The sequence below is a fragment of the Myodes glareolus genome, chromosome 2 (genome assembly GCF_982192425.1).
Source record: "Myodes glareolus chromosome 2, mMyoGla1.1, whole genome shotgun sequence".
Lineage (NCBI taxonomy): Eukaryota > Metazoa > Chordata > Mammalia > Rodentia > Cricetidae > Myodes > Myodes glareolus.
This window is the reverse complement of record NC_142027.1, coordinates 97901935-97927322: the sequence shown is the minus strand read 5'-3', so window position 1 is coordinate 97927322 and position 25388 is coordinate 97901935. Positions and strand designations below refer to the sequence as shown.

The 25388-nt window shown below is 49.5% G+C and overlaps 1 protein-coding gene across 2 annotated transcripts in view; it reads right to left on the bottom strand.

Moving 5' to 3' along the window:
• Window positions 1-13549: 13549 nt before the first annotated feature.
• Txnrd2 (thioredoxin reductase 2) overlaps window positions 13550-25388 on the bottom strand; it is a 53781-nt gene continuing 41942 nt past the window's right edge. For both annotated transcript variants that reach the window (XM_048452305.3, XM_048452306.3), the window contains exons 12-18: window positions 23679-23815; window positions 20211-20306; window positions 19591-19683; window positions 17696-17767; window positions 17127-17224; window positions 14655-14861; window positions 13550-13786 (exon numbers count right to left, since the gene is read on the bottom strand). In XM_048452305.3, coding sequence (XP_048308262.2) covers window positions 14732-14861; window positions 17127-17224; window positions 17696-17767; window positions 19591-19683; window positions 20211-20306; window positions 23679-23815 — 626 coding nt within the window. In that variant the 3' untranslated portion in view covers window positions 13550-13786; window positions 14655-14731. The remainder of the gene's footprint in view (window positions 13787-14654; window positions 14862-17126; window positions 17225-17695; window positions 17768-19590; window positions 19684-20210; window positions 20307-23678; window positions 23816-25388) is intronic.

Genomic DNA, 25388 nt, shown 5'->3' with positions numbered 1-25388 from the left:
CAGGTCTACACAGTACCTCTCACCGCCTGGTGAGCCTGGGAAGGCCCGTGTCTGCCTTCCATCCCAGCCGCGAGAGGCAGGGCAAGCTGGCAGCACATCCCTCCACTTGGAATCATAGCAGCTGCAGGCTATATGACAAGCAAGCAAGGCCAGTGACTTTCCTCGTCTCATGGGTGTGTGTCTGAACCTAGAGAGGACGGTGAGGGCTGGCTGCCAACGCCTCTTAGACAGGGCAGTGTCTAGCCTAGTGTGCTGCCCAGCGTTGGGGAAACCAGTTGGCACCTAGACATTTTAGAAAGACCAGGAGATGAGCTTTTATGCCCCTCGTATGCATATGAGGGTTTGTCCCTCTAGCTCCTTCGTGTACTTGTGATGCCATCCCAAAACCCAGACACATATTTAGATGGTCCACCGACCAGTCCTTGGGCGGGGCTGGAGGGCTTTGCTGCGCGGTAATACTTCTGAAAGCAAGCACATGCATAACACACCAGCTCCCTGTCTGCCCTGCTCTGGTGACTCCTTTCCTGAAAGATCTCTGAAATGTTATCTGCGTTTACACCCAAACTCACTTGCTTTGATCCCTGAAACGGGAATCAAAGATCACATTGTACCTTCCAAGGGTCTGTGGGGCTTTCAGTAGCCTGAGCCAAAAATAATAAAAGTGGCACCCAACCAGGAAACACCTCCTTGAAGTGTGAATGAAATTTGGGCTTTTTTTTTTTTCGGTTGTATCTTTCCTAATTGACCTGATAATTTAAACTTCCTCCCTTAAGGGAGGGGTTGTTTCTGTGAATTCCGATCACCCTCAGGCCCCAAGCAGCTGGAGCTAACTCAGGACTTAACAACAGAGTGAGCAGCAGGCTTGTACAAAAGACCACACAACCAAGCCCCTCCTACATAAGTCTTTTTCCAAATTGCCTTTTAGTTTTATTTTAGGGCACCACTTCAAATGTGCATGACAAGGTGTATCACGGTAACCACAGCAGTAGTATTACTACTCGCAGGGCAGTGCAGGCATCACCACCTTTCCCAGAGGCATCTCATACACTAGAAACTCCGTCAGAGTGCCCACCACTGTGAGTCTGAATTTGCCTGTGTACCCCACACACCAGGTGCTTACACAATGTCCATCTGTGAATGTATTTCATTTAGTATGTTTTCAAGGTTCGTCTATGCCATAGCAGGTGTTTAAGTCGCCTTCCTTTAGTGTTGACTGAGGGACTGGGGAGCTGGCTCAGATATTAAGAACACTAACTGTTCTTGTATAGGACCTCGGTTTGTTTACGAGCACCCACATCATGGCTCACAACCATTCATAACTCCAGTTCCAGGGTATCTGACAACCTTTCCTAGTTTCTTCAGCACCAGGCACATACATGGCTCACATACATACATGCAGGCAACACTCTTACATATGAAACTAAACAAAAACATTTTTTAAAGAGCCAGACTTTAATCCCAGCACTCAGGAGGCAGAGACAGGTGGATCTCTGTGAGTACCAGGCCAGCCTGGTCTATATAGTCAGACCCTATCTGATTCCTCTTTCGAGTGTCCACATTTTGTTTCCCTTTCATCCCTCTTGACACTGAATTGCTTACACCTTTGGCCATTGTGGGTAATAGTGCTGTGGAGTCACTATGTCCTAGTTAGGAGTTCTATCGCTGCGATGAAACACCATGACCAAAAAGCAACTTGGGGAGGAAAGGGTTTATTTGACTTATACTTCCAAAGCACTGTTCATCATCGAAGGAAGTCAGGACAGGAACTCAAACAGGTCAGGAACCTGGAGGCAGGAGTTGATGCAGAGCCCATAGAGGGGTGTTGCTTACTGGCTTGCTCCTCATGGCTTGCTCAGCCTGCTTTTTTACAGAAACCAGGACCACCAGCCAGGGATGGCATCACCCACCATGGACTAGGCCTTCCTCCATGGATCAATAATTAAGAAAATGCCTTACAGCCTGATCTTATGGAGGCATCTTCTCAATTGGTTCCCTCTTTTCGGATAATTCTAGCTTATATCAAGTTGACATAAAACTGTCAGAAAACATTGTAAAAGATGTATTTGAGTCCCTGGTTTTAATTTTTAAAAATGTATGTGTTATGAATGTTTTATGTTTTATAAGCATGCCTGGTACCCTCAGAGGACAGAAGTGGGTGGTGGATCCCTGGAATTGATTTACAGGTGGTTGTGAGCTGCCATGTGGGTGCTAGGAACTGAACCCAGGTCCTCTAGCAGAGCAGCAAGTGCTCTAAGGCAATGAGTTATCTCTCCAGCCCCTAATTTTATTTCTTCAACTATACACCCAAAAAGAGTAAACTGCTAAGTCTTACAGTAAGTTTGTTTTGTTTTGTGATAAATTGCCAGTGTCCCAAGATAGTTGCATCATCTTCTATTGCCATCAGTAGCATACAAGAGTTCCAATTCCTCCACAACCTGCCAAAAAGTAGTTTTGCTTTCAGCTTGGTATGTGAATATTCAGTTTCCCAGAACTATTTATTAGAGAGATTGTCCTTTCTCGGTCTTGACACTTTTGTTACATGTTATTTAGTGCTTTGGACCTTTGGCCTCTTGGCTGCTGCATCTAGTTCCCCTATAACCTCATCTCCTCTCCCTCCCCTTCCTGTCTCCCCATATGGTCCAGTTCAGCCTGGCCATGTCCACTCTGGACTCTCCCAGATGTCCCTACTTCTGACCATGCTCTCACACATATCTACAATAAACTCCTTCAACATAAAAAAAAAAGTCATTTGGTGGGGCTGCAGAGATGGCAGCTCACAACTGGCTGCAACTCTAGTTCCCGGGGATTCAATACCTCTAGTCTCCAAAGGCAGTGCATACATGTGTTACACACACACACACACACACACACACACACACACACATATATATATATATATATATATTTAGGCAAAATAGCCATACTCATAAAATCTTTTTTAGGAAGTCATTTGATACTGCATTCAGCTTGCAAATATCGCACGAGCACCAGTGATTCTAAATATACGTGTGTTTCTTTTCTTTTTTCAGTTTTTTTGAGACAGGTTTTACTATGTAGCCTTGGCTATCCTGGAACTCACTCTGTAGGTCAGACTAGCCTCAAACTCACAGAGATCTGCCTGCCTCTGGTTCCCATGTGCTGAGATTAAAGGTGTGCACCACCATTGCCCAGCTGTGTTTATTTATAGGGTTTTCTGTTATTTTCCATTGGTCTATATATCAGATTTAATGCCAGTATCACACTATTTTTTTAAAATATTTATTTATTATGTATGCAATATTCTGTCTGTGTGTATGTCTGCAGGCCAGAAGAGGGCACCAGACCTTATTACAGATGGTTGTGAGCCACCATGTGGTTGCTGGGAATTGAACTCAGGACGTTTGGAAGAGCAGGCAATGCTCTTAACCACTGAGCCATCTCTCCAGTCCCCCACACTATTTTGATTAATGTAGCTTTGTAGTCAAATTTGAAATCAGGAAGTATGAGGCCTTCAAGTTGGCTTTTTACTGGGGGAAGCTACTAAGGGCCCTTTGAAACTCTATGTGAAATTTAGGATCTCTCTCCCTCCCTTCCTTCTCCTCTTATTCTCTTTTTTACTGAGGTAGTCTCATTCTGTAGCTGAACTATCTCACTCCTTCACTGAATATTTTCTGTCACCGCTGACTGAATGTGTTGATGCAGAGTTCACAGATGTAGAAGACTGTAGACATCTGCATATCCACTTATATTGCATATCACATGTTTTTTGAAATCCTGCTGTATCAGCTTCTCTCACAAGCACTGGGGTTACAGGCATGTACCACCATGCCCTGTTTAGGGTAGATTTTTTCTGTTTTTCTGAAACGCCATTGAAGTATTAATAGTAACTGCCTAAGTCTTTAGATCACTTAGGGTATATTGATGTTTTCAAATGCTGGGCTGGGGTCAGGTGGTGGTGGTGCACATCTTTAATCCCAGCACTTGGGAGGCAGAGGCAGGTGGATCTCTGTAAGTTTGAGGCCAGCCTGGTCTACAAGAGTTTGTTTCAGGACAGCTAAGGCTGTTACGCAGAGAAACCCTTTCTTGAAACACACACACACACACACACACACACACACACACACACACACACACAAAGTTAGACTGGGGCTCCAGGTGTGATGCACAGCTTCAGTCCCAGAACTCAGAAGGCAGGGGCTAGAGGATCTGTGTGAACTCAACACCAGCCTAATCTACATAGAAAGTTCCAGGAAAGACCCTGTCTTACCACCACCCTCATAAATAAACTGATGGACTAGGGTTGTGGCTCAGCAGTGACCCACATGCCAGCATGAATGAGATCCAGCACAAAATACTGTTTCAAATCTGTGAGCATTGTATGTCTTTTCTTTTTTCTTTTTTTTTTTTTAAAAAAATTCTTTAGTCCCTTTCAGCAGAACTTATCATCAGAGCCCTGCAATCTCACAACTCAGGAAGGTGAGGCAGAAGGATCCTGAGTTTGAGGCCGGCTTGACCTTTGTAGCAATAGAATATCTAACCATTATTTTAAATGCTTATTATTGTGTGTGTGCACGGGCGCACATATGTGTATGTACACGGGCGCACATATGTGTGTATGTACATATGCCACAGTGCGTGTGTGGAGGTCAGAGGGCAACAACTTTTGGGGTAATTCTCTCCTTTCACTGTGTGTCCTAGGGATTAAACAGGACTTCAGGCTTAGCAAGGAGCACATTTACCTACGGAACAATCTCACCCCCTCCCCAAATATTTTCTGTCACAGCTGATTGAATGCATTGATTCAGAATCCACAGACAAAGATTATATGTAGGACATCTGTATATCATTGTCTTAGTAAGGGTTTCAGTTGCTGTGAAGAGACACCATGACCACAGCAACTCTCATAAAGGAGAACATTTAATGGGATGGCTTGCAGTTTCAGAGGTTCAGTCCATTATCATCACGGTGGGACATGGTGGCTGGGACATGGTGGTGTGCAGGCAGACATGGTGCTGGAGCTAAGAGCCTACATCTTCACTGGCACACAACAGGAAATATACTGGGACACTGGGTGTGGCTTGAGAGTAGATGAGACCTCAAGGTCCGCCTCCACTGTGACACACTTCCTCCAACAAGGCCACACCCACTTTAACAAGGCCACGCCTCCTAATAGTGTCACTCCCTTTGGAGGCCATTTTCATTCAAACCCCCACAACCATCCTATACTGTGCATATCGCATAAATACATTGTTATTGTTATTATTACTATTGCCCCGTGGAAATGCTCAGGAACTCCAGTGACACAAGGAAAGTAGTAGCAGTGGGCACCTTTGACTCGTTCCTATCTCAAAGCAGAAACAACTTTCACCACTAAGTATGACACCAGCTACTGTCACTCATCCCACCTTTGTGCTAGTTTGAAGTTTTCTTTCTTTAAACTTCTGTTATTAAAATTTTATTTTTATATGCAATATGTTTAGTCTTGCATGTTATCTTACCACATGTGTACCTGGTGTTCTCAGAGGCCAGCAAAGGGCATGGGATTCTCTGGAAACTGGAGTTACAGACCTTTCTGAGTCACCATGTGGGTCCTTAGTCTGTGTTCTTAACTGCTGAGTCATCTCTGTAGCCCCAGAATTTTCTTTTTCCTGAGAGTGGTTTTCAAAAAAAAAGTATGATAAATTTAGCCAAATGTGCCTTCTCTAGTAATGTAGTTATGATTTTTTTAACCATTGGATTAATGTACTAAACTACATAAATTGAATGTTCTAAAGAAACCATCTTAGATTCCTAGGATAAATCCCATTTGGCCAAAATAAATTCCTTGTATGTGTTGTTAACTTCAATATGTTCATATTTTAAAGGGAAATTAGCATGTACATCTGAAACAGATATTGGTTTGTAACTTTATTTGTAATGTCATTGTCTATATTTTTTTAAATTTAACTGCAGTAACAGCCTTTCCAGGGTCTGATGCCCTGCCCTGGCCTCCAGGGGCTCCTGCATTCATATGGTACACACATTCACACGGAAACACACATATACATAAAAATAAATTATTTAAAAAATTTAATTTACCTATTTTGTGCGAGTGTTCTGCTTGCTGTAAATCCTAGCCCTGTGCCTGCCAAACCTTGGCCCCTCCCCAGAGGAGGTCAGGACCACTCCCCCAGTCTATTTAAACTGCTCCCCAGAAAGTCCCTTTATGCCCCCCTTCATTTTATAATGAAGCTCATTAGTATATATGCTATAAAACTAAGAAAAATAACATATTTTTTTTGTTGTTTCTTTGAGACAGGGTTTCTCTGTAGCTTTGGGACTTGTCCTGGAACTAGCTCTTATAGACCAGGGTGGCCTTGATCTCACAAAAACCCACCTGCCACTGCCTCCCCAGTGCTGGGATTAAAGGCGTGCGCCCCCATCGCCCGGCAATAATATGGTTTTAATATATATATATACATACATATATATGTGTATGTATATATATATATATATATATATATATATATAGCACTCCTTATATTTTCCACTTCTGAAAGTTAAGGAATGTCCACTTCATCTAAACTGTCGAATTTGTTGAATTAAATTCGTTCATTTTATTAGCTCATTACTGTGAGTGTACATGTGTGCACATCACTGGGGATGAATCAAGGGTTCACATGTGCGAGGTGGGTGCTCTACTAACCTTCCAGTGCCTATACCTGTAAGTCTCCAACCTGGGAGGAATAGCTCAGCTGCTATTTAACATATCAAAGCTGACCTGGCCTCCAGGTTTTCCCAGTGTCCCTCAGTCCTTACTAGCTGGCACAGATCTGCCCTCTACCAAGAGGTTCATCCCTATATACTTCATATAATTCAGACATCTTGGTTACCTATCCTTTGTACCTTTGCCCTCCTGGGTTGCTGCACTTGGTTCGCCTCTCTTCTTTCCCTTCCCCTACCCATCTCTTTACTTGGCTCAGAGCAGTGTCCATCCTGGACTCTCCCAGATGTTCCCGCCTCTAGCTCTGCTCTCCCTTTTATCTATAATAAACCTTCTCCTCCACCATACCCAGGAGAAGTCATGTCCTTTACTTCTTTTTTTCATTCAATACCTTTTACGATAGTGTTTTCTCTTTCAAAACTGAAGCTGAAAATCTTTCAAATACCCAACACTTGATTGTTTTCAGACTTTAACATTTTAAAATTACATTTATTATGTATGTACACCCCCCCACACACAGGGCATGTGTGGAAGTCAGAAGACAAGTTATGGGAGTTGCTCCTCGTCTTCTACCATGTAGGTCCCAGGGATTGAACTCAGGTCCTCAGCAACAAGCACCTGGACTTGCTGCACTATCTCATTAGCACCATAGTTAAAAATATTTGTTTGACAGGCTCCAAAGCTACAGAAAAACCCTGTCTCAGAAAACAAAACAAACAAACAAACAAACAAAAAAATTGTTCATATAGCACCGGCTGGCCTTCAACTTCTGTGTAGCAAAGGATAGCTTCCAGTCCTCCTGTCTCTACCCCTGTAAGGCTGAAGTTAATAGCTGTGTGCCAACATGCCTTGGTACAGGCAGAAAGAGCAGGCAAAGGCCGGTTGTAGTGGCTCAGCACTCCAGGCAGAGGCAGGCAGAACTCTGTAGATCAGAGACTTGAACATAGAAAGTTCCAGAGTGGCAATTGAAACTTTTTCAAAAGCAAAAAAGAAAAGCTAGACAGGCCAGGTCCCAGCAGCAAGAATGCTCAGGGTGGTTCTGCCCAAAATGAGGGCCAGCAGCTGCCCATGGATGTGTTGAGAATGTCCACGGCAGAGGAACACGTCAATCCATATGGCCTCCTGTGGCATCAGGCATCTGGTCCTCTCAGCAGCCTTTGGCCAAGTGGGTGGGGTGGAGTGAGAGCTGTCTGAGCTGGTGACGGCAAGTCTCACTCACATTGTGTCTGGGTCTCCTAGTATAGCGGCCCGCCCTGGCATGCCTGGGCACTGAGGAGCTGACAGGTACAGCAGCTTCTGAGAGAATCAAGGCATGGGATAGGAGACTTGGCCTTGCAAAGAATGGGCTGATGGGAACAACAAACTCCATTTACACACAGCTCCCCTCCCGGAGACTTTGAAAATTAAATACTCCCCAAGCTATGGAAACCCAGTCACGGGCTGAGCGCTAGAACTTTATTATTATAATGGGTCGGCCCAATTCCAGCCACCACAGGCAGAACAATGAGCCATTGAAGCCTTCTGAAGGTCTTGCCTCCCATCCACCCTCTCCCTCAGGCTGGGCCCTGGTACTGAGGCCTCTGAGGGGAGGGCAGTAGGGCAGACATGCCTGAGTCCCGGCTTTGCCCCCTCAGCTCAGAGACTCCTGGGAGAGCCGGGAATTGCTTTCCTCACTCATCAAGTAGGGCCCCCATAAAAACTACCAGGAGAAAATCCATACGCAGACAGCTTTTATACGGACACGCCATTGCACAGCTCGATGCTTGTGGGTCAGGCACTAACTGTATCTGCTTGTAGGGAAGTTCCATGAGGATGCTGGAGACACAGGTGCTCTCCCCATGCCTGGCCAGTGTGTCTTTCCAACATGAGTAGAGCAAAGGAGACAGCAGGGTGCCCCTGCCCCGTGCCAGGGTGTGTATCAGGCCCACACTCGGTGCAAAGTCCTGGGCTGCAGCTGGGGCAGGGAGCTGTGGCCATCGGGCAATCAACCCTCAGTTGCTATGTAACAAGGTCACACTATATCTTGTTTATGGTCCCACTTTATTCCCAAGCATTTGGTGTTATTTGATCATCAGTTTTAAGCCCCAAATATCCAATTTTATTGGGAGAGAAAAAATTTAATGTTATGGAACTACAAGGCCCAATCGCTGTCCCATGAAATCTTAGAGGGGATTGGATAGGGTCTGCCTTGCCCATCCCTGTCGCCTTTGCTCCTGGCTTTGAGTTTCCTCCCTGAGATTAGGCCTCGACCTGCCCAGTAAGGAAGCTGAGTCTGGTGTCTTCAGTGACTCCTTGGACCGCTGGATCAGATCCAACCTATGAGTGCCTAGCATCCTGCTCTAACCCTGGTGAAGGCCAGCTCTGAACACAGAAGGCCTGTGAAGGGAGCCCTCTTACTGCCTACTGGGAAGGCCGCGTGTGCTCCTCAGATGGCACTGGGACGGCTCCTGGGACCCCAGCTTGGGTTTCAGGATTAGGGTAACCTGAGTATCATAAACCACAGCAGGACTGAGATTAGGCAGGCTCAGATCTAAGTTGCTTTGCTAGGCCCCTGGGAGATGTGAAGGTCTCCTTACTGCCCTTGTAGCCACAGGTGCTTGGCTGTGGACCAGAACACGCAGGGCTCCCCAAACCCTTTGGTGGCAGGACCAGAAACATGAGAGTTCTTGGAGAGCTTAAGGGGGTTGGGGACAGCAAGGGGAGGTAGCAGAAGTCAGGTCCCAGCAGCAGGAATGCTCAGGGTGGTTCTGCAGGAAAGTGAGGGCCAGCAGCTGCCCATGGGTGATCAGCCATGGCCCTGGCTGGCTCACCATCAAGGTCACAAGGTCACATTAAATGTGCCTTCTGTTTCTCCTCTTCCCAGGACTGCTTCCCATCCAGAGTGGACAGCACCAATGTTGGATCTTTGGTGGACCTGGCCACACCAGGTAGGCAACAGTAGGGTTGTGTGTGACATGACACCACATGGAGAGGTGCAGGGGACCACCCCGCATGGAGAGGTGCAGGGGACCACAGGGGACCACCTTCAGCTCCTGGGTATACAGGTGAGTGTGACTGCAGTTCCCTTCCTGAGGACCTGTGTGTGGCACCAATGGAAACTCATGCCCGTTACTGTCTTCAGTCACCGGCAAAACTTCACCCTGCCACCATGGGTTCTGGAAGCAGGAGCCATGACCCCAGTCACATGTGCTGGGGTTATTAGGATGTGGGCTACAAGTAAGACCCAAAGAGTAGCCACATAAGAACCCGATGGCTTGTGGCTCAAAACTTCCCTCCATCAGCCCACGTCTCAGTGCTATCTCCCAGTTCCCTAGAGGCCTCTTGGCACCTTGTGGTGAAGAACCTTCTGTCCAGTTATTTCACAGCCTGAATATCTCCGGGAAACTCCTTTTTTCTCTACCCTGTCTGGGAGGGCTGCTGAGCAACCTGTGGCACGGCTATGACAGGATAGAGGTATCTGCAAATTCTGGGGAGTGTCCCATCTCACCGGGAAGAAGCCAGACCAACAAGACCCTCACCTGGCTGAGGGACAAGCAGGGCTGGACCTACAGCGCTTCCTGTTGCCTTCTACTATGACAGCAAGGCACAAATGTGTGGCTCCATCTCTTTATTTGTGCCTTTGCCTAGCTCAGGAAGCACAGGAGGAGCAGCCCACAGCAGTGCAGCCTGAGCCTGGGCCAGAAAACAATGCAGTCTGTGAGTGCTAGGTTGGGGGTTTCTGCATCACACCAGGGCCAGGGTCCCAGACACTGGTGGCATTTCCTGGGTTCTGTTTGGACACCAATGCTGGGGTGGCCACCTGTGGAACTGAGTCATATGCCAAGGTAGCAAAGAACAAAAATGTGGATCTCAGGCACAAGCCCACGGTTAAGGCCTCGGGCAGACACTGCTGTTTTTCACAGGCAAGTCTACTTGCTGGCAAGGGTGCCCAGCCAGGACACAGAGACAACCTCCACTGTCAGCAGAGCACAGTAGGGACCCAGGCCCCTGCTGCCAGCTGAGCAGAGGAAAGGTCCCCAGAGGACTCTGTGATATGCAAAATGGGGGTGTATGCTGCAGTCTCAGCCACTCTGCTTGAGAACTGATAGCTCCTTTTATATCCTCTGCTGTTTGCCTCAGAACCCTCTCAGAGCCTTGCTGCGCTCTGTCCTCCACTACTGTACCCCCAGTCTGGCCCTCAAAAGCACCAGTCTCTGTGCCTGCTGCACAGGGATCTCAGGACAGCATGAAGTGGGGACAGTGAGGGAGATGGGCACTCCGTTCTACTTCCCAGGATAGTCGGGCAGGGAGGGAGCTCCTACCAACTCCTTTCCTTCCCATGTCCTTGCGCAATCCAAAGCCACAAGCAGAGGTGTGTAAAGTATTGCCGGGGGTAATTGCAGGTTACATGGAACAATCTGAGGAATTAAAAACATACTTTCATTGCATCATAAAAACATGCAAAGGCAGAGAAGAGGCGGCCCAGGGGAGCACCTGGCCCTGGGTTGGTAAGCACCTGGCCCTGGGGCATTCTAGCCCTGTTGCATTTTCTGGTCCTGAGAGGGGACCGGCCCTGCAGTGATCCTGCAGCTAGACAGGACAAATGCCACAGCTGATGCAGCTCACCCATGGGTCCTGCTCCTTAGCACTGGCCCTGCCTTCAGCACAGGGCAGAGCAGCCCTGGGTGAGTAGTGAGTGGCAGTCACAGGTCTGTGCACACTGCCCCATGGGGACTGCCTGCTTCTGGTCTGTGCACACTGCCCTATGGGGACTGCCTGCTTCTGGTCTATGCACACTGCCCTATGGGAACTGCCTGCTTCTGGTCTATGCACACTGCCCTATGGGGACTGCCTGCTTCTGGTCTATGCACACTGCCCTATGGGGACTGCCTGCTTCTGGTCTATGCACACTGCCCTATGGGGACTGCCTGCTTCTGGTCTGTGCACACTGCCCTATGGGGACTGCCTGCTTCTGGTCTGTGCACACTGCCCTATGGGGACTGCCTGCTTCTGGTCTGTGCACACTGCTCCATGGGGACTGCTTGCTTCTAGTCTGTGCACACTGCCCTATGGGGACTGCCTGCTTCTGGTCTGTGCACACTGCCCTATGGGGACTGCCTGCTTCTGGTCTGTGCACACTCTCCTATGGGGACTGCCTGCTTCTGGTCTATGCACACTGCCCTGTGAGGATTGCTTGCTTCTGGTCTGGCTCCACAGCCAACTGAGTGCTATGTGACTGAGCCTATGTGGTCTCCCGAACCTGCCCCTGGGCCCCATAGCTAGGCCAATGCGGGGGATTACACTGACCAGCACCAAAAGTAGCTTGGGTGGTAGCACATCCCTGTGGAAATCTTTGCTCTGCAACACTCACAGATGTGAGTTGGCCAGACTCCTGCTCACATTTTCCAGGAGTGCAAAGGGAGCTAAGACCTGAAAACACATAGAACACAGATCTGTGGATGTCTGGACCCTCCTAGAGGCTGGCACAGACTGAGACAAAGACTTCAGAGGCAAGTACCCTGATGCAAATTCTACTCTGGGAAGAAGGTATAAAAGTAGGCCCTATCTTTGGGGCCAGCTAGTGCAGTTGCACACACTGGTCTAGCTATGGGGTCCAGGGACAGGTTCAGGAGACCACAAAGGCAGCCCAGTGCTCTGGTGAGACATAGGCCCAGAACCCTCACTCAGTCCTGTGAAGCCAGAACAACATTAGGAGGACCCCGATGGGGCAATGTGCACAGAGCAGTAACTATCCTGAAGGGGCTTTGGGGACATGAATGTATGGATGTCATTGGCTGCTGAGTAGGCAGGAAGCTACAGGCCAGTGTGTGCAAAGGGCCAGTCACACGTTGCCTCTATTCAATTATCACCCAGCACCAAGGCCGCTTTCAGGCGCTTGCTTGCCCCCTTGTCAGGGACTGCTCCCAGAGCAGTGGTTCCATGGGATGTACCTGGTCAGGCCCAGAGGCTTCCCAATCCACTGGCCTGAGGCAGCAGGTGTTAGCTGACCTCTCTGCCTCCAAGGCAGACAAAACCTCAAGCTAGAGGAGCACCCCGCCCCCCAACCACGCCCCAGGATCCTGGCAGGCTGGGGCGTGCCACCAGTGGTGCATTAAATAGGACATGGCTGATCTGGCCCTGCACTTGTCAGGAGAGCGGGGCCAGCCCAGCACTTGGCATCTTAATTGGGCGTCTGAGAGCACCCTGCACACTTCCACTTTGAGTCAGGCTCTGGGTAGGCCCATTAAGGTGCAAACACATTCCTTTGTTGGCTGACAAGCAGGGTCCCATCCAAGGCTCCCGGGGCCAGGCTAAGTGATGTTTTCTTAAGGAAGACATGAGATTAGCCTCTGCTAAAGCCTCAGCATAATGCAGGGCTCTGCCCCTCCCTGTCAGGGCTGTCTCTCCCTGAAGTGATTGACAGGCGCTCCCTGGCCCATCAAGCTTCAATGTGGAGGATTAGCCAAAACCAGTCCACAAGCTGACTCGAGGGCCACTGTGGGAAGTAAGGAGGTGTGCAATGTTCATTTCAGACAGGAAACCTCAAACGACCCCGGCAAACCTTTCCTCCCGTTCCTGACCTTTGATGACCGCTGGAGCTATGTACACAGAGACCTTAGGGGTGACCTTAGCAGAAAGTCCAGGAGTGATCTCTAGAAAGATGTCTTAAGACCTGAGCCAGTAACTGAAGGGAGGCTGAGGATGGTGGAGAGGTGCTGTGTCCTGCCAGGGACCTGTCTGGTCAGGGTTGTTCCTCCCAATGGCTGCTGGGAACTCTAGAACTAAGACACTGTGGCTCTGTGTATTATGGTTCCGGTGGCAGCAGATCCTGATTGGAAGCTACTACCACATGACATTGGGCAATTCTGGGGACACTACAAGTGGACATGCTTTAGAAAAACACCCTCTTTATTGGTGCTCCAGAAATGCCAGGGTCTCAAACCTGTGCAGCCCACATGGGGTTTCGGCGCAGGCCATCATCACCTGACGCTGGAGTATGGGAAGGCTGGCCAGAGGGTGTAGGTGTGACGTCATCCCTGCAGGACACACAGCCATTTACGCAGACACACGGTGCTCTATCCACATCTTCTGGGACCTCTGAGGAGGCAGCAAAGCCTTCCAGTCCTGCCAATAACAGGTGGGGTCAGCAAGCCTCACATTGGCCTAGCCATGTCACCCCAAACCACAGGAGATCCTTGAGAGATGTTTTGGAAAAAAAACCCTGAAGAAAGTTCTCCACCCCCGACCCTGCCCAGATTGGTTTATCAGAGAGAATACTGTAGTTTCTATAAAAAAAGAAAATTTTGATCAAAACGTATACTGGGCTCTTAACGAAAAAGCAAAACAAAACAAAACAAAAACAGAAGGTATAATCTTCTGGTAAGAGCTTCCTTAGAGGGCTTTCTGTCAATCACAGCCGTGGCACTGAGGAGCTGTGGTGGAGCTGGTGTCAGAAAGCCCAGACAAGGCCCCCAGCCAGACTCGCCACCCACTGGATGTCTGAGAGCTCCTGCTAGGTCTCTCAGACCAGACAGAGGATGTCTTGAGGGGGAAAGAACTCTTTCTATAGCCTCCCCCTAGGCTTCAGTGAGGAGAACAGTTTCCAAGGGCCCAGAACAAGACAGATATCCCAGTAGGGCTGTAGCATGCAGACTCAAGGTCTGGGGCTTCTGAAGGGCACTGTCAGACTGAGAGGTGACAAGGCAGGGGCAGGAGGCTAGCCTGGCTCTACAGAGCTACAGCAGAGCCATGTGTGGCATCAGTCAGCCATGTACAAGGCAGCATCTCCACCTTCTGGGCAGGAAGGAAATGAGCCGGCACTTGTGCTCACTGCAGGGGCAAATGGCACACAGGGAACAGCACTTGACACTGCCCAGGAGATGCTGTGAGAGTCTAGCCTGTGGGAAGGCCCTGCATGTGTTTACCTGGTATCATGCCTGTCATGGTAGCTCCCAAGACTCTAGCCACAAATGCTCTTCTTAAGCCTGCTCACCTGGACCCAGGTGTCTGAGGAGCCTTGTACTGGGCACATGGCATAGTGTGTGCCCTCAGCATGGCAGGGATGGTGGCTTAACCTCAGCATCCAGTCACAGTGGGCTCCAGGCCTGAGCGCTTGGTGATGTGCAGCTTCACCACCTCCTCGGAGCAGGTGGGATGGATCCCCACTGTCTGCATCACCTGTGCATATGACGCCCCACATCTGCATAAGTCGAGAGCGGGATGGTAAGTGGTCAGTATGGGGGGGTGTCTGTCCACACCACTCTGACCTTGAGAAGGCCATAGAGGGCCTATAATTTCCTTACTAAGTCAGCACTAAGACTGTGCCTATGCTGGACTGCCCACTGCCTCCCAGCAAACACCCACTACCCACATTGCCACATTGTTACCCACCTCAGGCCCTCCTAGCCAACCTTCCCCTGGCTTGCTCTGTCCTCTCTCTGTCCTAACTGCCCTTTCCTCGAGGCTGCTATCAAGGTGTGGCAGGAGTCGCCCACTCCAGCCACTTTTGACTGCAGCCTACACCCACCTACTCAGCTTTTCTGCTCAGGCATTTACATATGGATGCATGGCATCCAAACACGAGGCAGGGAACTGGCTGTTCTGTGGGTAGCATTTGCCTACCCAGAGTAAGTGCAAGAAGGGAGGTGATCAGCCTGGCCTCCACCCAGGTGCCCCAGCCTAGCTACCAAAGGTCAAACTCCAGGGCTTGAGAGGACTGGGAAAGAGCTGCTCAGTGTGGCTGTGTGCTGAGTCCTGGGCTACGGATGCATGACTTTCTGTTTTGCTTTGTATGTCTGCACGTGTGTATGCATGTGGCGTGTACATGTATTCACGATACTGGGGATAGAACTCTGGAGGATGCAGAAGTGAGAAGGCATAGAGAAAGGTGGGTAGGAGGAGGGTGTGTGAACATCTGGGTCCCCAGAGGGCTGGGAGCACCTGAGTGTGGCCAAGAGTTGGGCCTTGTGGGTAGGAGGTCTAGGGACAAGGGACAACAGAGAGGAAATTCCAGCAGAGGAATAGGACCAATATGTTGAAGGGTTGTGTGTGAGAGACAGGTGTGGGACAGAGCCACGCCTATCATATGACAGCAATCCATAGGCCCACCTGGCCTACAAATGTGTCAGGGCAATGGCTGATGCTAAGGTTCACCCAAGCATGAACCGAAGGTTCCAGGCGAGCTTGTGTCCTTGGAATATGTAGCTGTGGTCTTTAGGAGATCTGCAGCAGAGTCATCACTTGGAGTTCACTCCAGGTAGGACCCATGAGCATCCTGAGCATCCCTCTAGAGAGCATGTGAGCAGTGTCTACCATGGATGATGGTAAGCAGGGCATCCACATCAGCCTGGCCTGGGAGGGCCCTGGGATTAATGAGATAGGGCTGTCCCTGAGTACATTCTCATTCACTGGGCTTTTTTTTTTTAAAAGATTTATTTATTTATGTATATAGTGTTCCGCCTGCATGTACGCCTGCATGCCAGAAGAGGGCACCAGATCTCATTATAGATGGTTGTGAGCCACCACGTGTTTGCTGGGAATTGAACTCAAAACCTCTAGAAGAGTAGCCAATGCTCTTAACATCCGAGTCATCTTTCCACTTACTGTTCTGAATGCGGATTCATTACCCAACAATTCAGTTTTGGGAAGAATTTCTGAATGTCTTTTTTTTTTCTTTCTTTTTTTTTTTTTTTTTTTTTTTTTTTTTGGTTTTTCAAGACAGGGTTTCTCTGTAGCTTTGGAACCTGTCCTGGAACTAGTTCTTGTAGACCAGGCTGGTCCTGAACTCACAAAGATCCGCCTGCCTCTGCCTCCCGAGTGCTGGGATTAAAGGTGTGCACCACCATTGCCCGGCTTCTGAACGTCTTTTAAATAGTGGTCTTTTAAACATCTTTATAATATTGATTTCCTTAATATGCAAAGAGCTCCTATAGCTCAATAATCATAGTACAAACCACAGAAATACAAAGAAACAATTTGGCCTGACAGTGGTGGAAAACACATTTAATCCCAGTCCTTAGGAGGCAGAGGGAGGCAGACCTCTGAGTTTGGGACCAATTGGTCTACAGGACCAGTTATAGGAGAGCCATGGCTACACAGAAAATTCTGGGGAGAGGGGAACAGACAAAACAACAATAACAACAACAGACAGTTCACAGGAAATAGAAACAAAAGTGAACAGTAGAAGGCTGGGGGAGTGAGGGCTCAGCCTCATTCATTTTGGTCAAGCCCTAGGGCTGCAACCATCCCTGCTTAGGACCTTTGGCTAGAGAAAGTCCCTCTCCTGCCGTGACCACCATGCCTGGGGCAGTCTGAAGGATGCCCACTGCAGATGTGTACAAGCTCCTCCCCCAGAAACGTGAACACAGCAGTTTCCACTACTGTAAAAACAACAAACAGAAACTGTGCTGGCAGAACAGACGGAAGTAGCTACAGCACAAAATGGCCAGGATGCTAAATGACTTACTTGATCCCCAGAGCAAATCCTTGAGTGACTTCTCCAGCGTTGGGGCCAAGAAAGTGCAGGCCCAGCACCAGCTGTGGGGGCTCTCTCAAGCACACCATCTGAAAGCCGCAGTGATTTTGACTGTCACTTAGACACAGGGAACCCACCCAGCCATAGGAACTTGCTGTGTCCTATCTCCACAACCCTCAGAGGTTTCCATTTGTGGTAGTTAGTACTGACTGTCAATTTTACAAACTCCATGAGGAAGTTTCTACATTGGGTTGTGATGAGTAGACCTATTATAACTATGGCAGCACCATTATTCCATGGGCTGGGGTCCAAAATGCATAAAAAAGAGATTGTGAGCTGAGCACCAGTGTCCATCTCTCTGCTTCCTGACCAAGAAACAAGCCATTCCTTATACTGTGAGACAAAATAAACCCTTCCTTAAGTTGCTTTTGCAGGTACTCTGTCACATGGGAAAAGGGCTAATTCTCACTCTCTGCCCAGCGGACATCAGAGCACTCCCGGTGGTCAGTGCTTTCCCTCCTAGTCCCAATGCACCCTACTGCTGGCCTAAGCACACTCACCTTTATGTAGCACTGTGATGCATCTCGATCCGGCACAGTGAACTCCAGGGGCTTATAATATGCATGGTAAACCTGGGTGACAAGACACCAGCACCTGAATCAGTGGCCATACCAAGACAGTCCTACAGTATTAGATCCAACAACAACAACAACAACAAAGTACTGGGAAGGCAGGATTCTCAGGGACTCAGACACTCGAGGTGTGGAAACACCACAGCTGGTTGTAGAGAGTATGTCCTTCTATGTTCAGGCAGCCTGCACCCATAGCCATGGAGTCTGCAGACAGAGGCTCTCCTACCTGGATCTAAGACTTCCCACTGAACTGCAGCAGGGGAGCAGACATCAGGCTGCTGAGCCATGACACAACACAGAGGCCAGGGTTTGAGCATGGTACTCAGGCATCCCCAAGAGGTAGATTCAGGCCTCCTCAAGACCAAAGCAGACTGGACAGGGAGACCTCAGGCAAGTCGCCAGTGCAGGAGTGCCCATCCGACCCACGTGAGCAGGAACGGCTCTCAGATGACTGCCTGGCCTCCCGGAGACACCCTGGTGCTGACTTGGCCTAAACTTCAGCTAAAAAGGAGGGGTTGGTGCAGTGTTGTGGAGGGGCAGGGCAGGCCAGCTTCACTGGAGCTGTGGAACAAGGGCTTTCAGCACCCATGAAGGACTTGACAGTGTGTTCAGAGCTGTAGCCATATAAAAAATGAGCAGGGCCCCACATGTGCTACACAGCCATTATTAATTAATAGGGCTTCAGAGAATATTGTTCTAAGCAAGACAGAACTGGAAAGAAAACAAACAAGAATGTTTGGCCATTCAACATCATGAAACATAAAGCATTATAAAATGCTATGAACACATGTCTCAGTGTACTTATGATGAATCTAACAAAAATAGCAAATAAAGTGCTGGGAGGGCAGGCCTGTCAGGCCTGTCTCCATGATGGAGGGGCCCGGGTACATGGAGCGGGCAGACGCCATAGCCTAGTGACCCGGGCCTCTCAGCCTGCAAGCTGCTGCTACAGGAAGACCTACACCAAAGTCCTCCAGCTTCCACTACCTGGCAGCTTTCAGAGCCTCCAGATACCTCGGTCTACTCTGAAAGTACCCAGGGGCCACAGCCAGATGACACTGCAGACTCCCAAAAGTGCTCCGGTCCAATGGAAACCCCTTTGCTTAGGATGAAGGTTCTGGTCAGGGCCACTGGGCCTGTAGTCTCTAGACAAACTTGGGAAGAGGATAGAATTTGGGCTGGGAACCACTGGAAACCTCATGAGAGTCCCAGAAAGGTGGAGGTACAGGTGGGTAGGCGTGGGCCAGCCTGGGCAAGAAGATAGGATGGAGTAGACAGCAGGTCAGAGGACACCTTGGAGGAGCCATTCAAGTTAAGGGAGGCTCCTCCCACTAAGAGGTAGGGAGTACCCTGCAGAGCAGCACTGGACTGAGAAGCTATCTGCATGCTGAGGCTCTGGTGGGAATGCTAGGAACCTCAACAGCACATCTAGTATATACGGTATAGTCAGGGGCAGGGCTGGAGGCTAGGAACCTCAACAGTGCTTCTAGTATATACAGCTCAGTTAGGGGCGGGGCTGGAGGCTGCCAGACCACAGGGCCTCAGAGGAAGGCGGTCAAAGGTCTGTCCTAATGACTCCATCCAGGACAACAGGTGGACACTGAGTGGGACCAGAGAAGCAAAGCTTTGCCACACACTGAAGCTGCCAGAGGCTTCTGACTCCCCTTGTTTCTGGAGCTGCCCAATACTCCTGTCCTGTGGAGGTCCCATACTGTGTTCTGCCAAGAGCAGCCCCAGGAAGTAGCCCATTTACCAGACCTCCAATTCTTGGAGGAGCTCTGTAGTGAGTGGCCATCCAAGCCCTCTTGTTGGTAGTCTCCTACCTCTACATGCTCCTGGCCATGGAGAGCCACAGCCTCCTCCTCAGACAACCCCACACAGCCATACTCCAGGGGCGTAAAGACAGTCGTGGGAACCTGGAAAGTAGGTCTGGAATCAGATAGGCCTCTTGGGCCCCCCAAATTGAAATTGTATCCCCTCAGTGACACTTGAGTAGTAATTTGAGGCCAGGGACCCAGCCACACACGAGCACAGCAGGTGGCCACTCATTGTTCCTGGACTGGACCAGGAGCCAAACCACATACACTCCTTTCTCCGGGAGAGGGAATGAGCTGCCAGGCAGAGCCCCAATACCATCACTGGCACAGGCTTTTCTCTGAACCCGCCACATCGATGTGCTGGTCCCATGACAGAGCTCAAGAGGTCCTGCCCATAGCTCCCAATGACTAGGGATCTAGTTCACATGGCCCCCAAGGACTGTGTCCTCCTGCTTATATGTGCACATGCACTCACATTCACACGCTCACATGTGCATATATACCCATGCACATACACATACATACATTTGTGCATACATACCCCACACACATTCAGGCACATGGTACAAATGAACCCTTCAGTGCCAAGCCTTCCCAGGTTGGATTTGGGTCCTAAAGGAACTCACGTTGCTGTAATCCATTAAGGCTGAGGATTTCCCAAAGAGCCTCTGAGCCAGCAGCTTTCCTGCCTTGATAGCTGTGGGTGTCAGCTCTGGCCGCCCCTGGGGGAAGAACACAACAGCACTATGTCCCAGGCAGCCTGAAGAGATGCTACACCACCACCCATTGCCTTCCTGTTGAAGACTCCCAGTACCCAAGCTTTGAGGATGTAGACATGAGCAACAAGAATATAGACATGGCCTGTGAGGGTGTGGACACTGCTACAAGCTGTGACGATCTGGACGTCTTCAGCATGCAAGGCTGAATTTCCCACACTGACAATCCCAGGGCCCCTATGGGTTTACTTATTACTGCTGTCTTCCCTCCATTCCACTGTAGGGGCAAGCCCGTGTTATCATCTCCTCTAGAAGAGGAAGTGAGCTGCAGGGCATGGCCCTGTTACCCTCACTTGCACAGGTTTTTCTCTGAACCCATCACACCAATGCTCTCAGAGTGTTGGTCTCATGACAGAGCTCAAAAGAGACCTTGCCATGGTTTCCGATGACTCAGAGTCTAGTATATATGGCCCCAAGCATGTCACGTGCTCCTGACACACAGCTTGACATGCACATCATGGTCCATGACAAATCCCAAATCAGTGTCATTCCACAGGAGACACGTCTGTCTCGGGGCACACCTTGCCTCGGGTGTTCCTGCTTGCAGCAGCCCAGGCCCTCACTGCCAATCACCGCTGTAGCAGGAAATGCAGATGCTGTTTGGCATTCCAAAAATGAGTCAAGATCTACAGAGATAAACTCGGCTTCCAGCCTGTGCATTCCATCAGGCCTGAGGAGCCCAGGAAACAGCCCCGCACAGCACAGCACAGCACAGCACAGCACAGCACAGCACAGCACAGCGCAGCACGTTACACACCACCACTACTTCACCCTGGGGCTCTTGGTAGCCGTGGGCCTGACCTGATTGCAGCAGGATTACCTGCATTGCTTGCAATGATCTTTTCAATTGTGTCATGAATTTTTAAAAGAAAGGAGGCCTTTGCGTGTCACGTGCTGGTGGCAACACAGCACTGGACCCTAGGGTGCAGAGATACACATGGTGCTCTTCAGTGTGAACACAGGTGCTGTCACAGGATGCAGTGCTCACAAGACAAAGTTGAAGCCGATAGCCAGGCACTAGAAGCTCCAAACCAACCACAGGCAGAGTCAAGCAACCACACCACCCAGGTTTGTGGCTGGAGCCTCATTTAGATAGTAACATGAGGGGCTGGAGGGAGAGCTCAGTGGTTAAGAGCACCGGTTGCTCTTCCAGAGGACCTGGGTTTCAGCACCCATGTGACAGCTAACAACTGCTTGTAACTTTAGTTCCAGGAATATGGAATTGGATATGATGCCTGGATATGAAGGCTCTTCTGGTTTCCATGTGCACTAAGAACACATGTGGTGCACAGATATACATCCAGGCATATAAAACAAACGTGTGTGTGTGTGTGTATGTGTGTGTGTGTGCACATGTGTATGCATGTGTGTGCGTGTGTGTGTAAAAATGACCAAGAAGGAAAGGGCTGGACAGCAAGCCCCGTGGAGCTTTCCATGCAGTCCTCCTGGGAACTGCCATCTGCAAGGCCTTGCCCCTGGCAGAGGTGGGAGTCTGGCCCTATGGGAGAATCACATACCTGAATTTCAGTCACAGGGCCTGATGGTATCTTCTACGGTGGCCACTTGGCTTATCTGAGCATTTTCACAGTGGTAGGGACCCCTCTGGTACACTAAAGACTCAGGAGCCATGCTGACTCAGCAGGCTTGGGACCTACTAGACACAAACACTGGTTCCAGCTTCCCCCGGGTTCCTTTCTACATCTCCCAAATTGAGTTCCAAAGGGAGCCAAGGTAGGGTATCCATCTTCACACCCCTGAAGGCATAGGTCCAACAACGGCACTGAGCATCCCAACAGCTGCAGTAGTTCACCAGCTTACATCTCCTACTGAGGTCCCTCCATAGGGCATGCTCCTGCAGTGTCCCTAGCACTCTTGGGAACTAGTGATGCGACAGTCAGTACGGGAGCAGTAACACACTGGAGAGGGTTGAACAGTGTCCCCCCCCCAACCAAAAGAAATCATACCTACTTATAACTTGAGTTTATTTGGAAATGGGTTGTGTATAACCTACTGACCCAAGTCTGACAAAGGACAATCTGTAAGACAAAGGAGAGTGTAGAGCACCTGAAGGAGACTATGGTGATGATGGGACAGAGCTGAGACCCAAGGACCACCCAGGCCCAGCAGAGAGGAGGCAGACAGTAACCTCCTAGAAGGTACTGAGGAGTACAGTCTGAACTCAAATTTAACTTCTGGCCTCCAAGAGTGATTGCTCTACGCTTCTGAATTTGTGGTGGCATAAACCACTGTTACAGCAGCCCCGGACAGAAGCATACTCATGGAAGATATGGCAGGTCTCAGCCCAGAGACAAGAGGGCCTGGGGACTCTGTGAGTGTCTATCAGCATGTCTAATCAGGGGCCTCCTGGCCACCTTCCTTGGGATGCATCAGAATGGTTCGGTACATGCTACTCTGGAGGCTCTAAGGATGCAGAGACCCAGGACTGATGAAGTAGGTCTTTTCTAGGCGCCTGTGAAGGAGAAGAATGGTAGCCAGAAGTGTCCCAAGGCTCTGGTCTTACCAGGGAGGTGCTGTGGGCCATGGTCTCCATGGAAGACAGGGACATGTCCATAGCCACAGGTTCAGGCAGCAGGGACAGAGTTCAGAACCTTGATATCTTCCCCACATTGAGCCTCTCACCCAAGAAAGATCAGCGATAGCCTAGTCAGTGAGAGACTGAAACAGCTTCAGGCTCAGAGGGGGAACTGGGGCAAGGATAGAGCCTGAAGCCCTGAACTGGGGCTAGTCCTTCTTCTGCAGCTCTAAGACCTTGCCAAGGTCATGTCCAGCAACAACTAGCTCTGTATAGAACCAGGATTTTATTTTCTTTTTATGTGTTTAAAATTATTTTGTGTGCAGGTGTTTTACATGCATGTGTGTCTGTGTGCTCCATGTGTGTGTCTGGCACCCAAGGAGGTTAGAAAAGAGTATCAGATCCCCTGGAACTGAAGTTACAGATGGTTGTGAGTTGCCATGTGGGTGCTGGGGGGGGGGGGGTCCAGGTCCCCTGGAAGAGCAGTCAGTGCTCTTAATTACACAGCCATCTCTCCAGTTCCCAGTTTTAAATTGTCCCAGCCTGGTGCTCCCAGAGAGAGAAAGCATTAGAAGGGGAAGAGGCTAGTGCTCAACCCTTCCCAGGATGCACCTGACCAGTCACTACAGTTGGATGCTGTGATTGGTACTCTGGGCTTAAAGAGAGACGTTTCTTTCCTGTGGACAACAGAGCCTCCATCATGTTCACCTCAAGATCCATCTGAAATAGGGGAGCATAGATATAGGAGTTTCTGGTGATGGTGGCTGGCCAGACGTAGAGCATACCTCGGCCACATCTCCAATGGCAAAGATGTGGGGGACAGACGTGGCATCCTGGGCGTCCACAACAATCTTCTGATTCTCAGGGTTGATATTCACACCAGCCTTCTCCAGATTCAAATTTCTGGTTTCCGGAACTCGCCCTTAAAGAAAAATAGAGAAAGTTGAAAGATTTAGGTTAGCAATTTTGACGTGGGTTCCTTTTATTGAAAATATTTCAACCAGATGTAGTGGCACACACATGAAATCCCAGCTCTTGAAAAGCTGGGCAGGTGGATAACAAGTTCAGGGCCAGCCACTCTATCTTAAAAAAAAAAAAAAAAAAAGGCTGATTGGGCATGGAGGTGCAATTGCCTTTGATCCCAGGACTGGGGAGGGGGGGGTGCAAAGGCAGGTCCTAGAGTTCTAAGTCAACCAGGACTACATAGAGAAAACCTGTTGTTCCTAGAACAAGATTTGAGAATATAGCTCAGCAGCAGACCAAGTAGATACCAGGCCCAGGTTTGAGTTCCTGTACAATATATAGATCAGTGAATCAATAAATGATCTGACAAACATCTCAGAGCTGGGTTGTATGGCTGGCCTAGGATCCCAGCTACTTTGAAAGGCTGAGGCAAGATGTCTTGAGTACAGAAGTATAAAGCTGTCTAGACAATGCACAAGACTGTCCCCAAAAGACAAAATGAACAACAAAATAACAATAACAAAACAAATGAACAAACATAAACAATTTCTCAGAATGGCCACTTAGAAACTCAAAAGCCTGACTGCAGAGGAGCAGGAACCGAGGGGACTCTAACAGCCTCCGGCACAAAACCTTGTGCCATGCAGCACACTTTAGTGTCTGTGGGTGTCTCTCTCGGATGCTGCTCTGAAACATGGGTAAGAATCAGACACCTTCTGACACAATTGTAGCTTGACAATTAGTTTGTGGGGGCCAGACTCTAGAATCTTCCACACCCCTGCCCCCTAACCAGTATAGCTCTGGTTTCAGAATCAGGAGAAGCCAGGCCTCTCTTGGAGGGGAATGGTGCTGCAGACATCTGTCTATCTTTTCTTTGCCGTGCTGTCCTTAACACCAGGCCTGGTTTGCCTGACTCCATGACACTAGACCCACAGCCCCTTCCTGGGCCTCTTCTAAGGGACACCTAATGGCTTACTGAATAGAGTGAGGTGAAGTCAGACCAAAGAGCTGCGTTCCAGCCCATGCTTAGGGCCCCTGCCTAGGTATGGCCTCTTTACATGGAGGCTGCATGCAGGGCCACACAGGCCCAGGTGGCAGGGCCTACAGTGGTCACCAACATCCAATGGGCCCCAACTAACCTCAGTCACCTGACCCTTTGATTGTCCTTTGTCTACATGCACAGACCCACCTTTCCACAACACCTACTCTTTCACTCTTTTGTTTGCTGGTCTTGTTTTGTCTGTTTTGCCCCTCATGAATGAAGATGGAAAGGCTACCAATGTGGGTGAGGCACTGAGGGGCTAGCCTGGACACCAGTTCCTTCCCTGGCCACAGCCTCTGACCTCCTCAGTGCCAGGTCCTGACCATCTTAACCTTCTTGCCCCCTTCAAGGACTTCTTAAAGCACTCCCTGGCCCCTTCCTTCTCTGGAGAGCTGGCAGGAAAGCTTCTTCAAAGGTGCTGCCTGCTCACCAGTCTTTCTGTGCAGAAAGACCAGATTTTTTCTTGTGAATTTCAGTGTGCCCATCCACA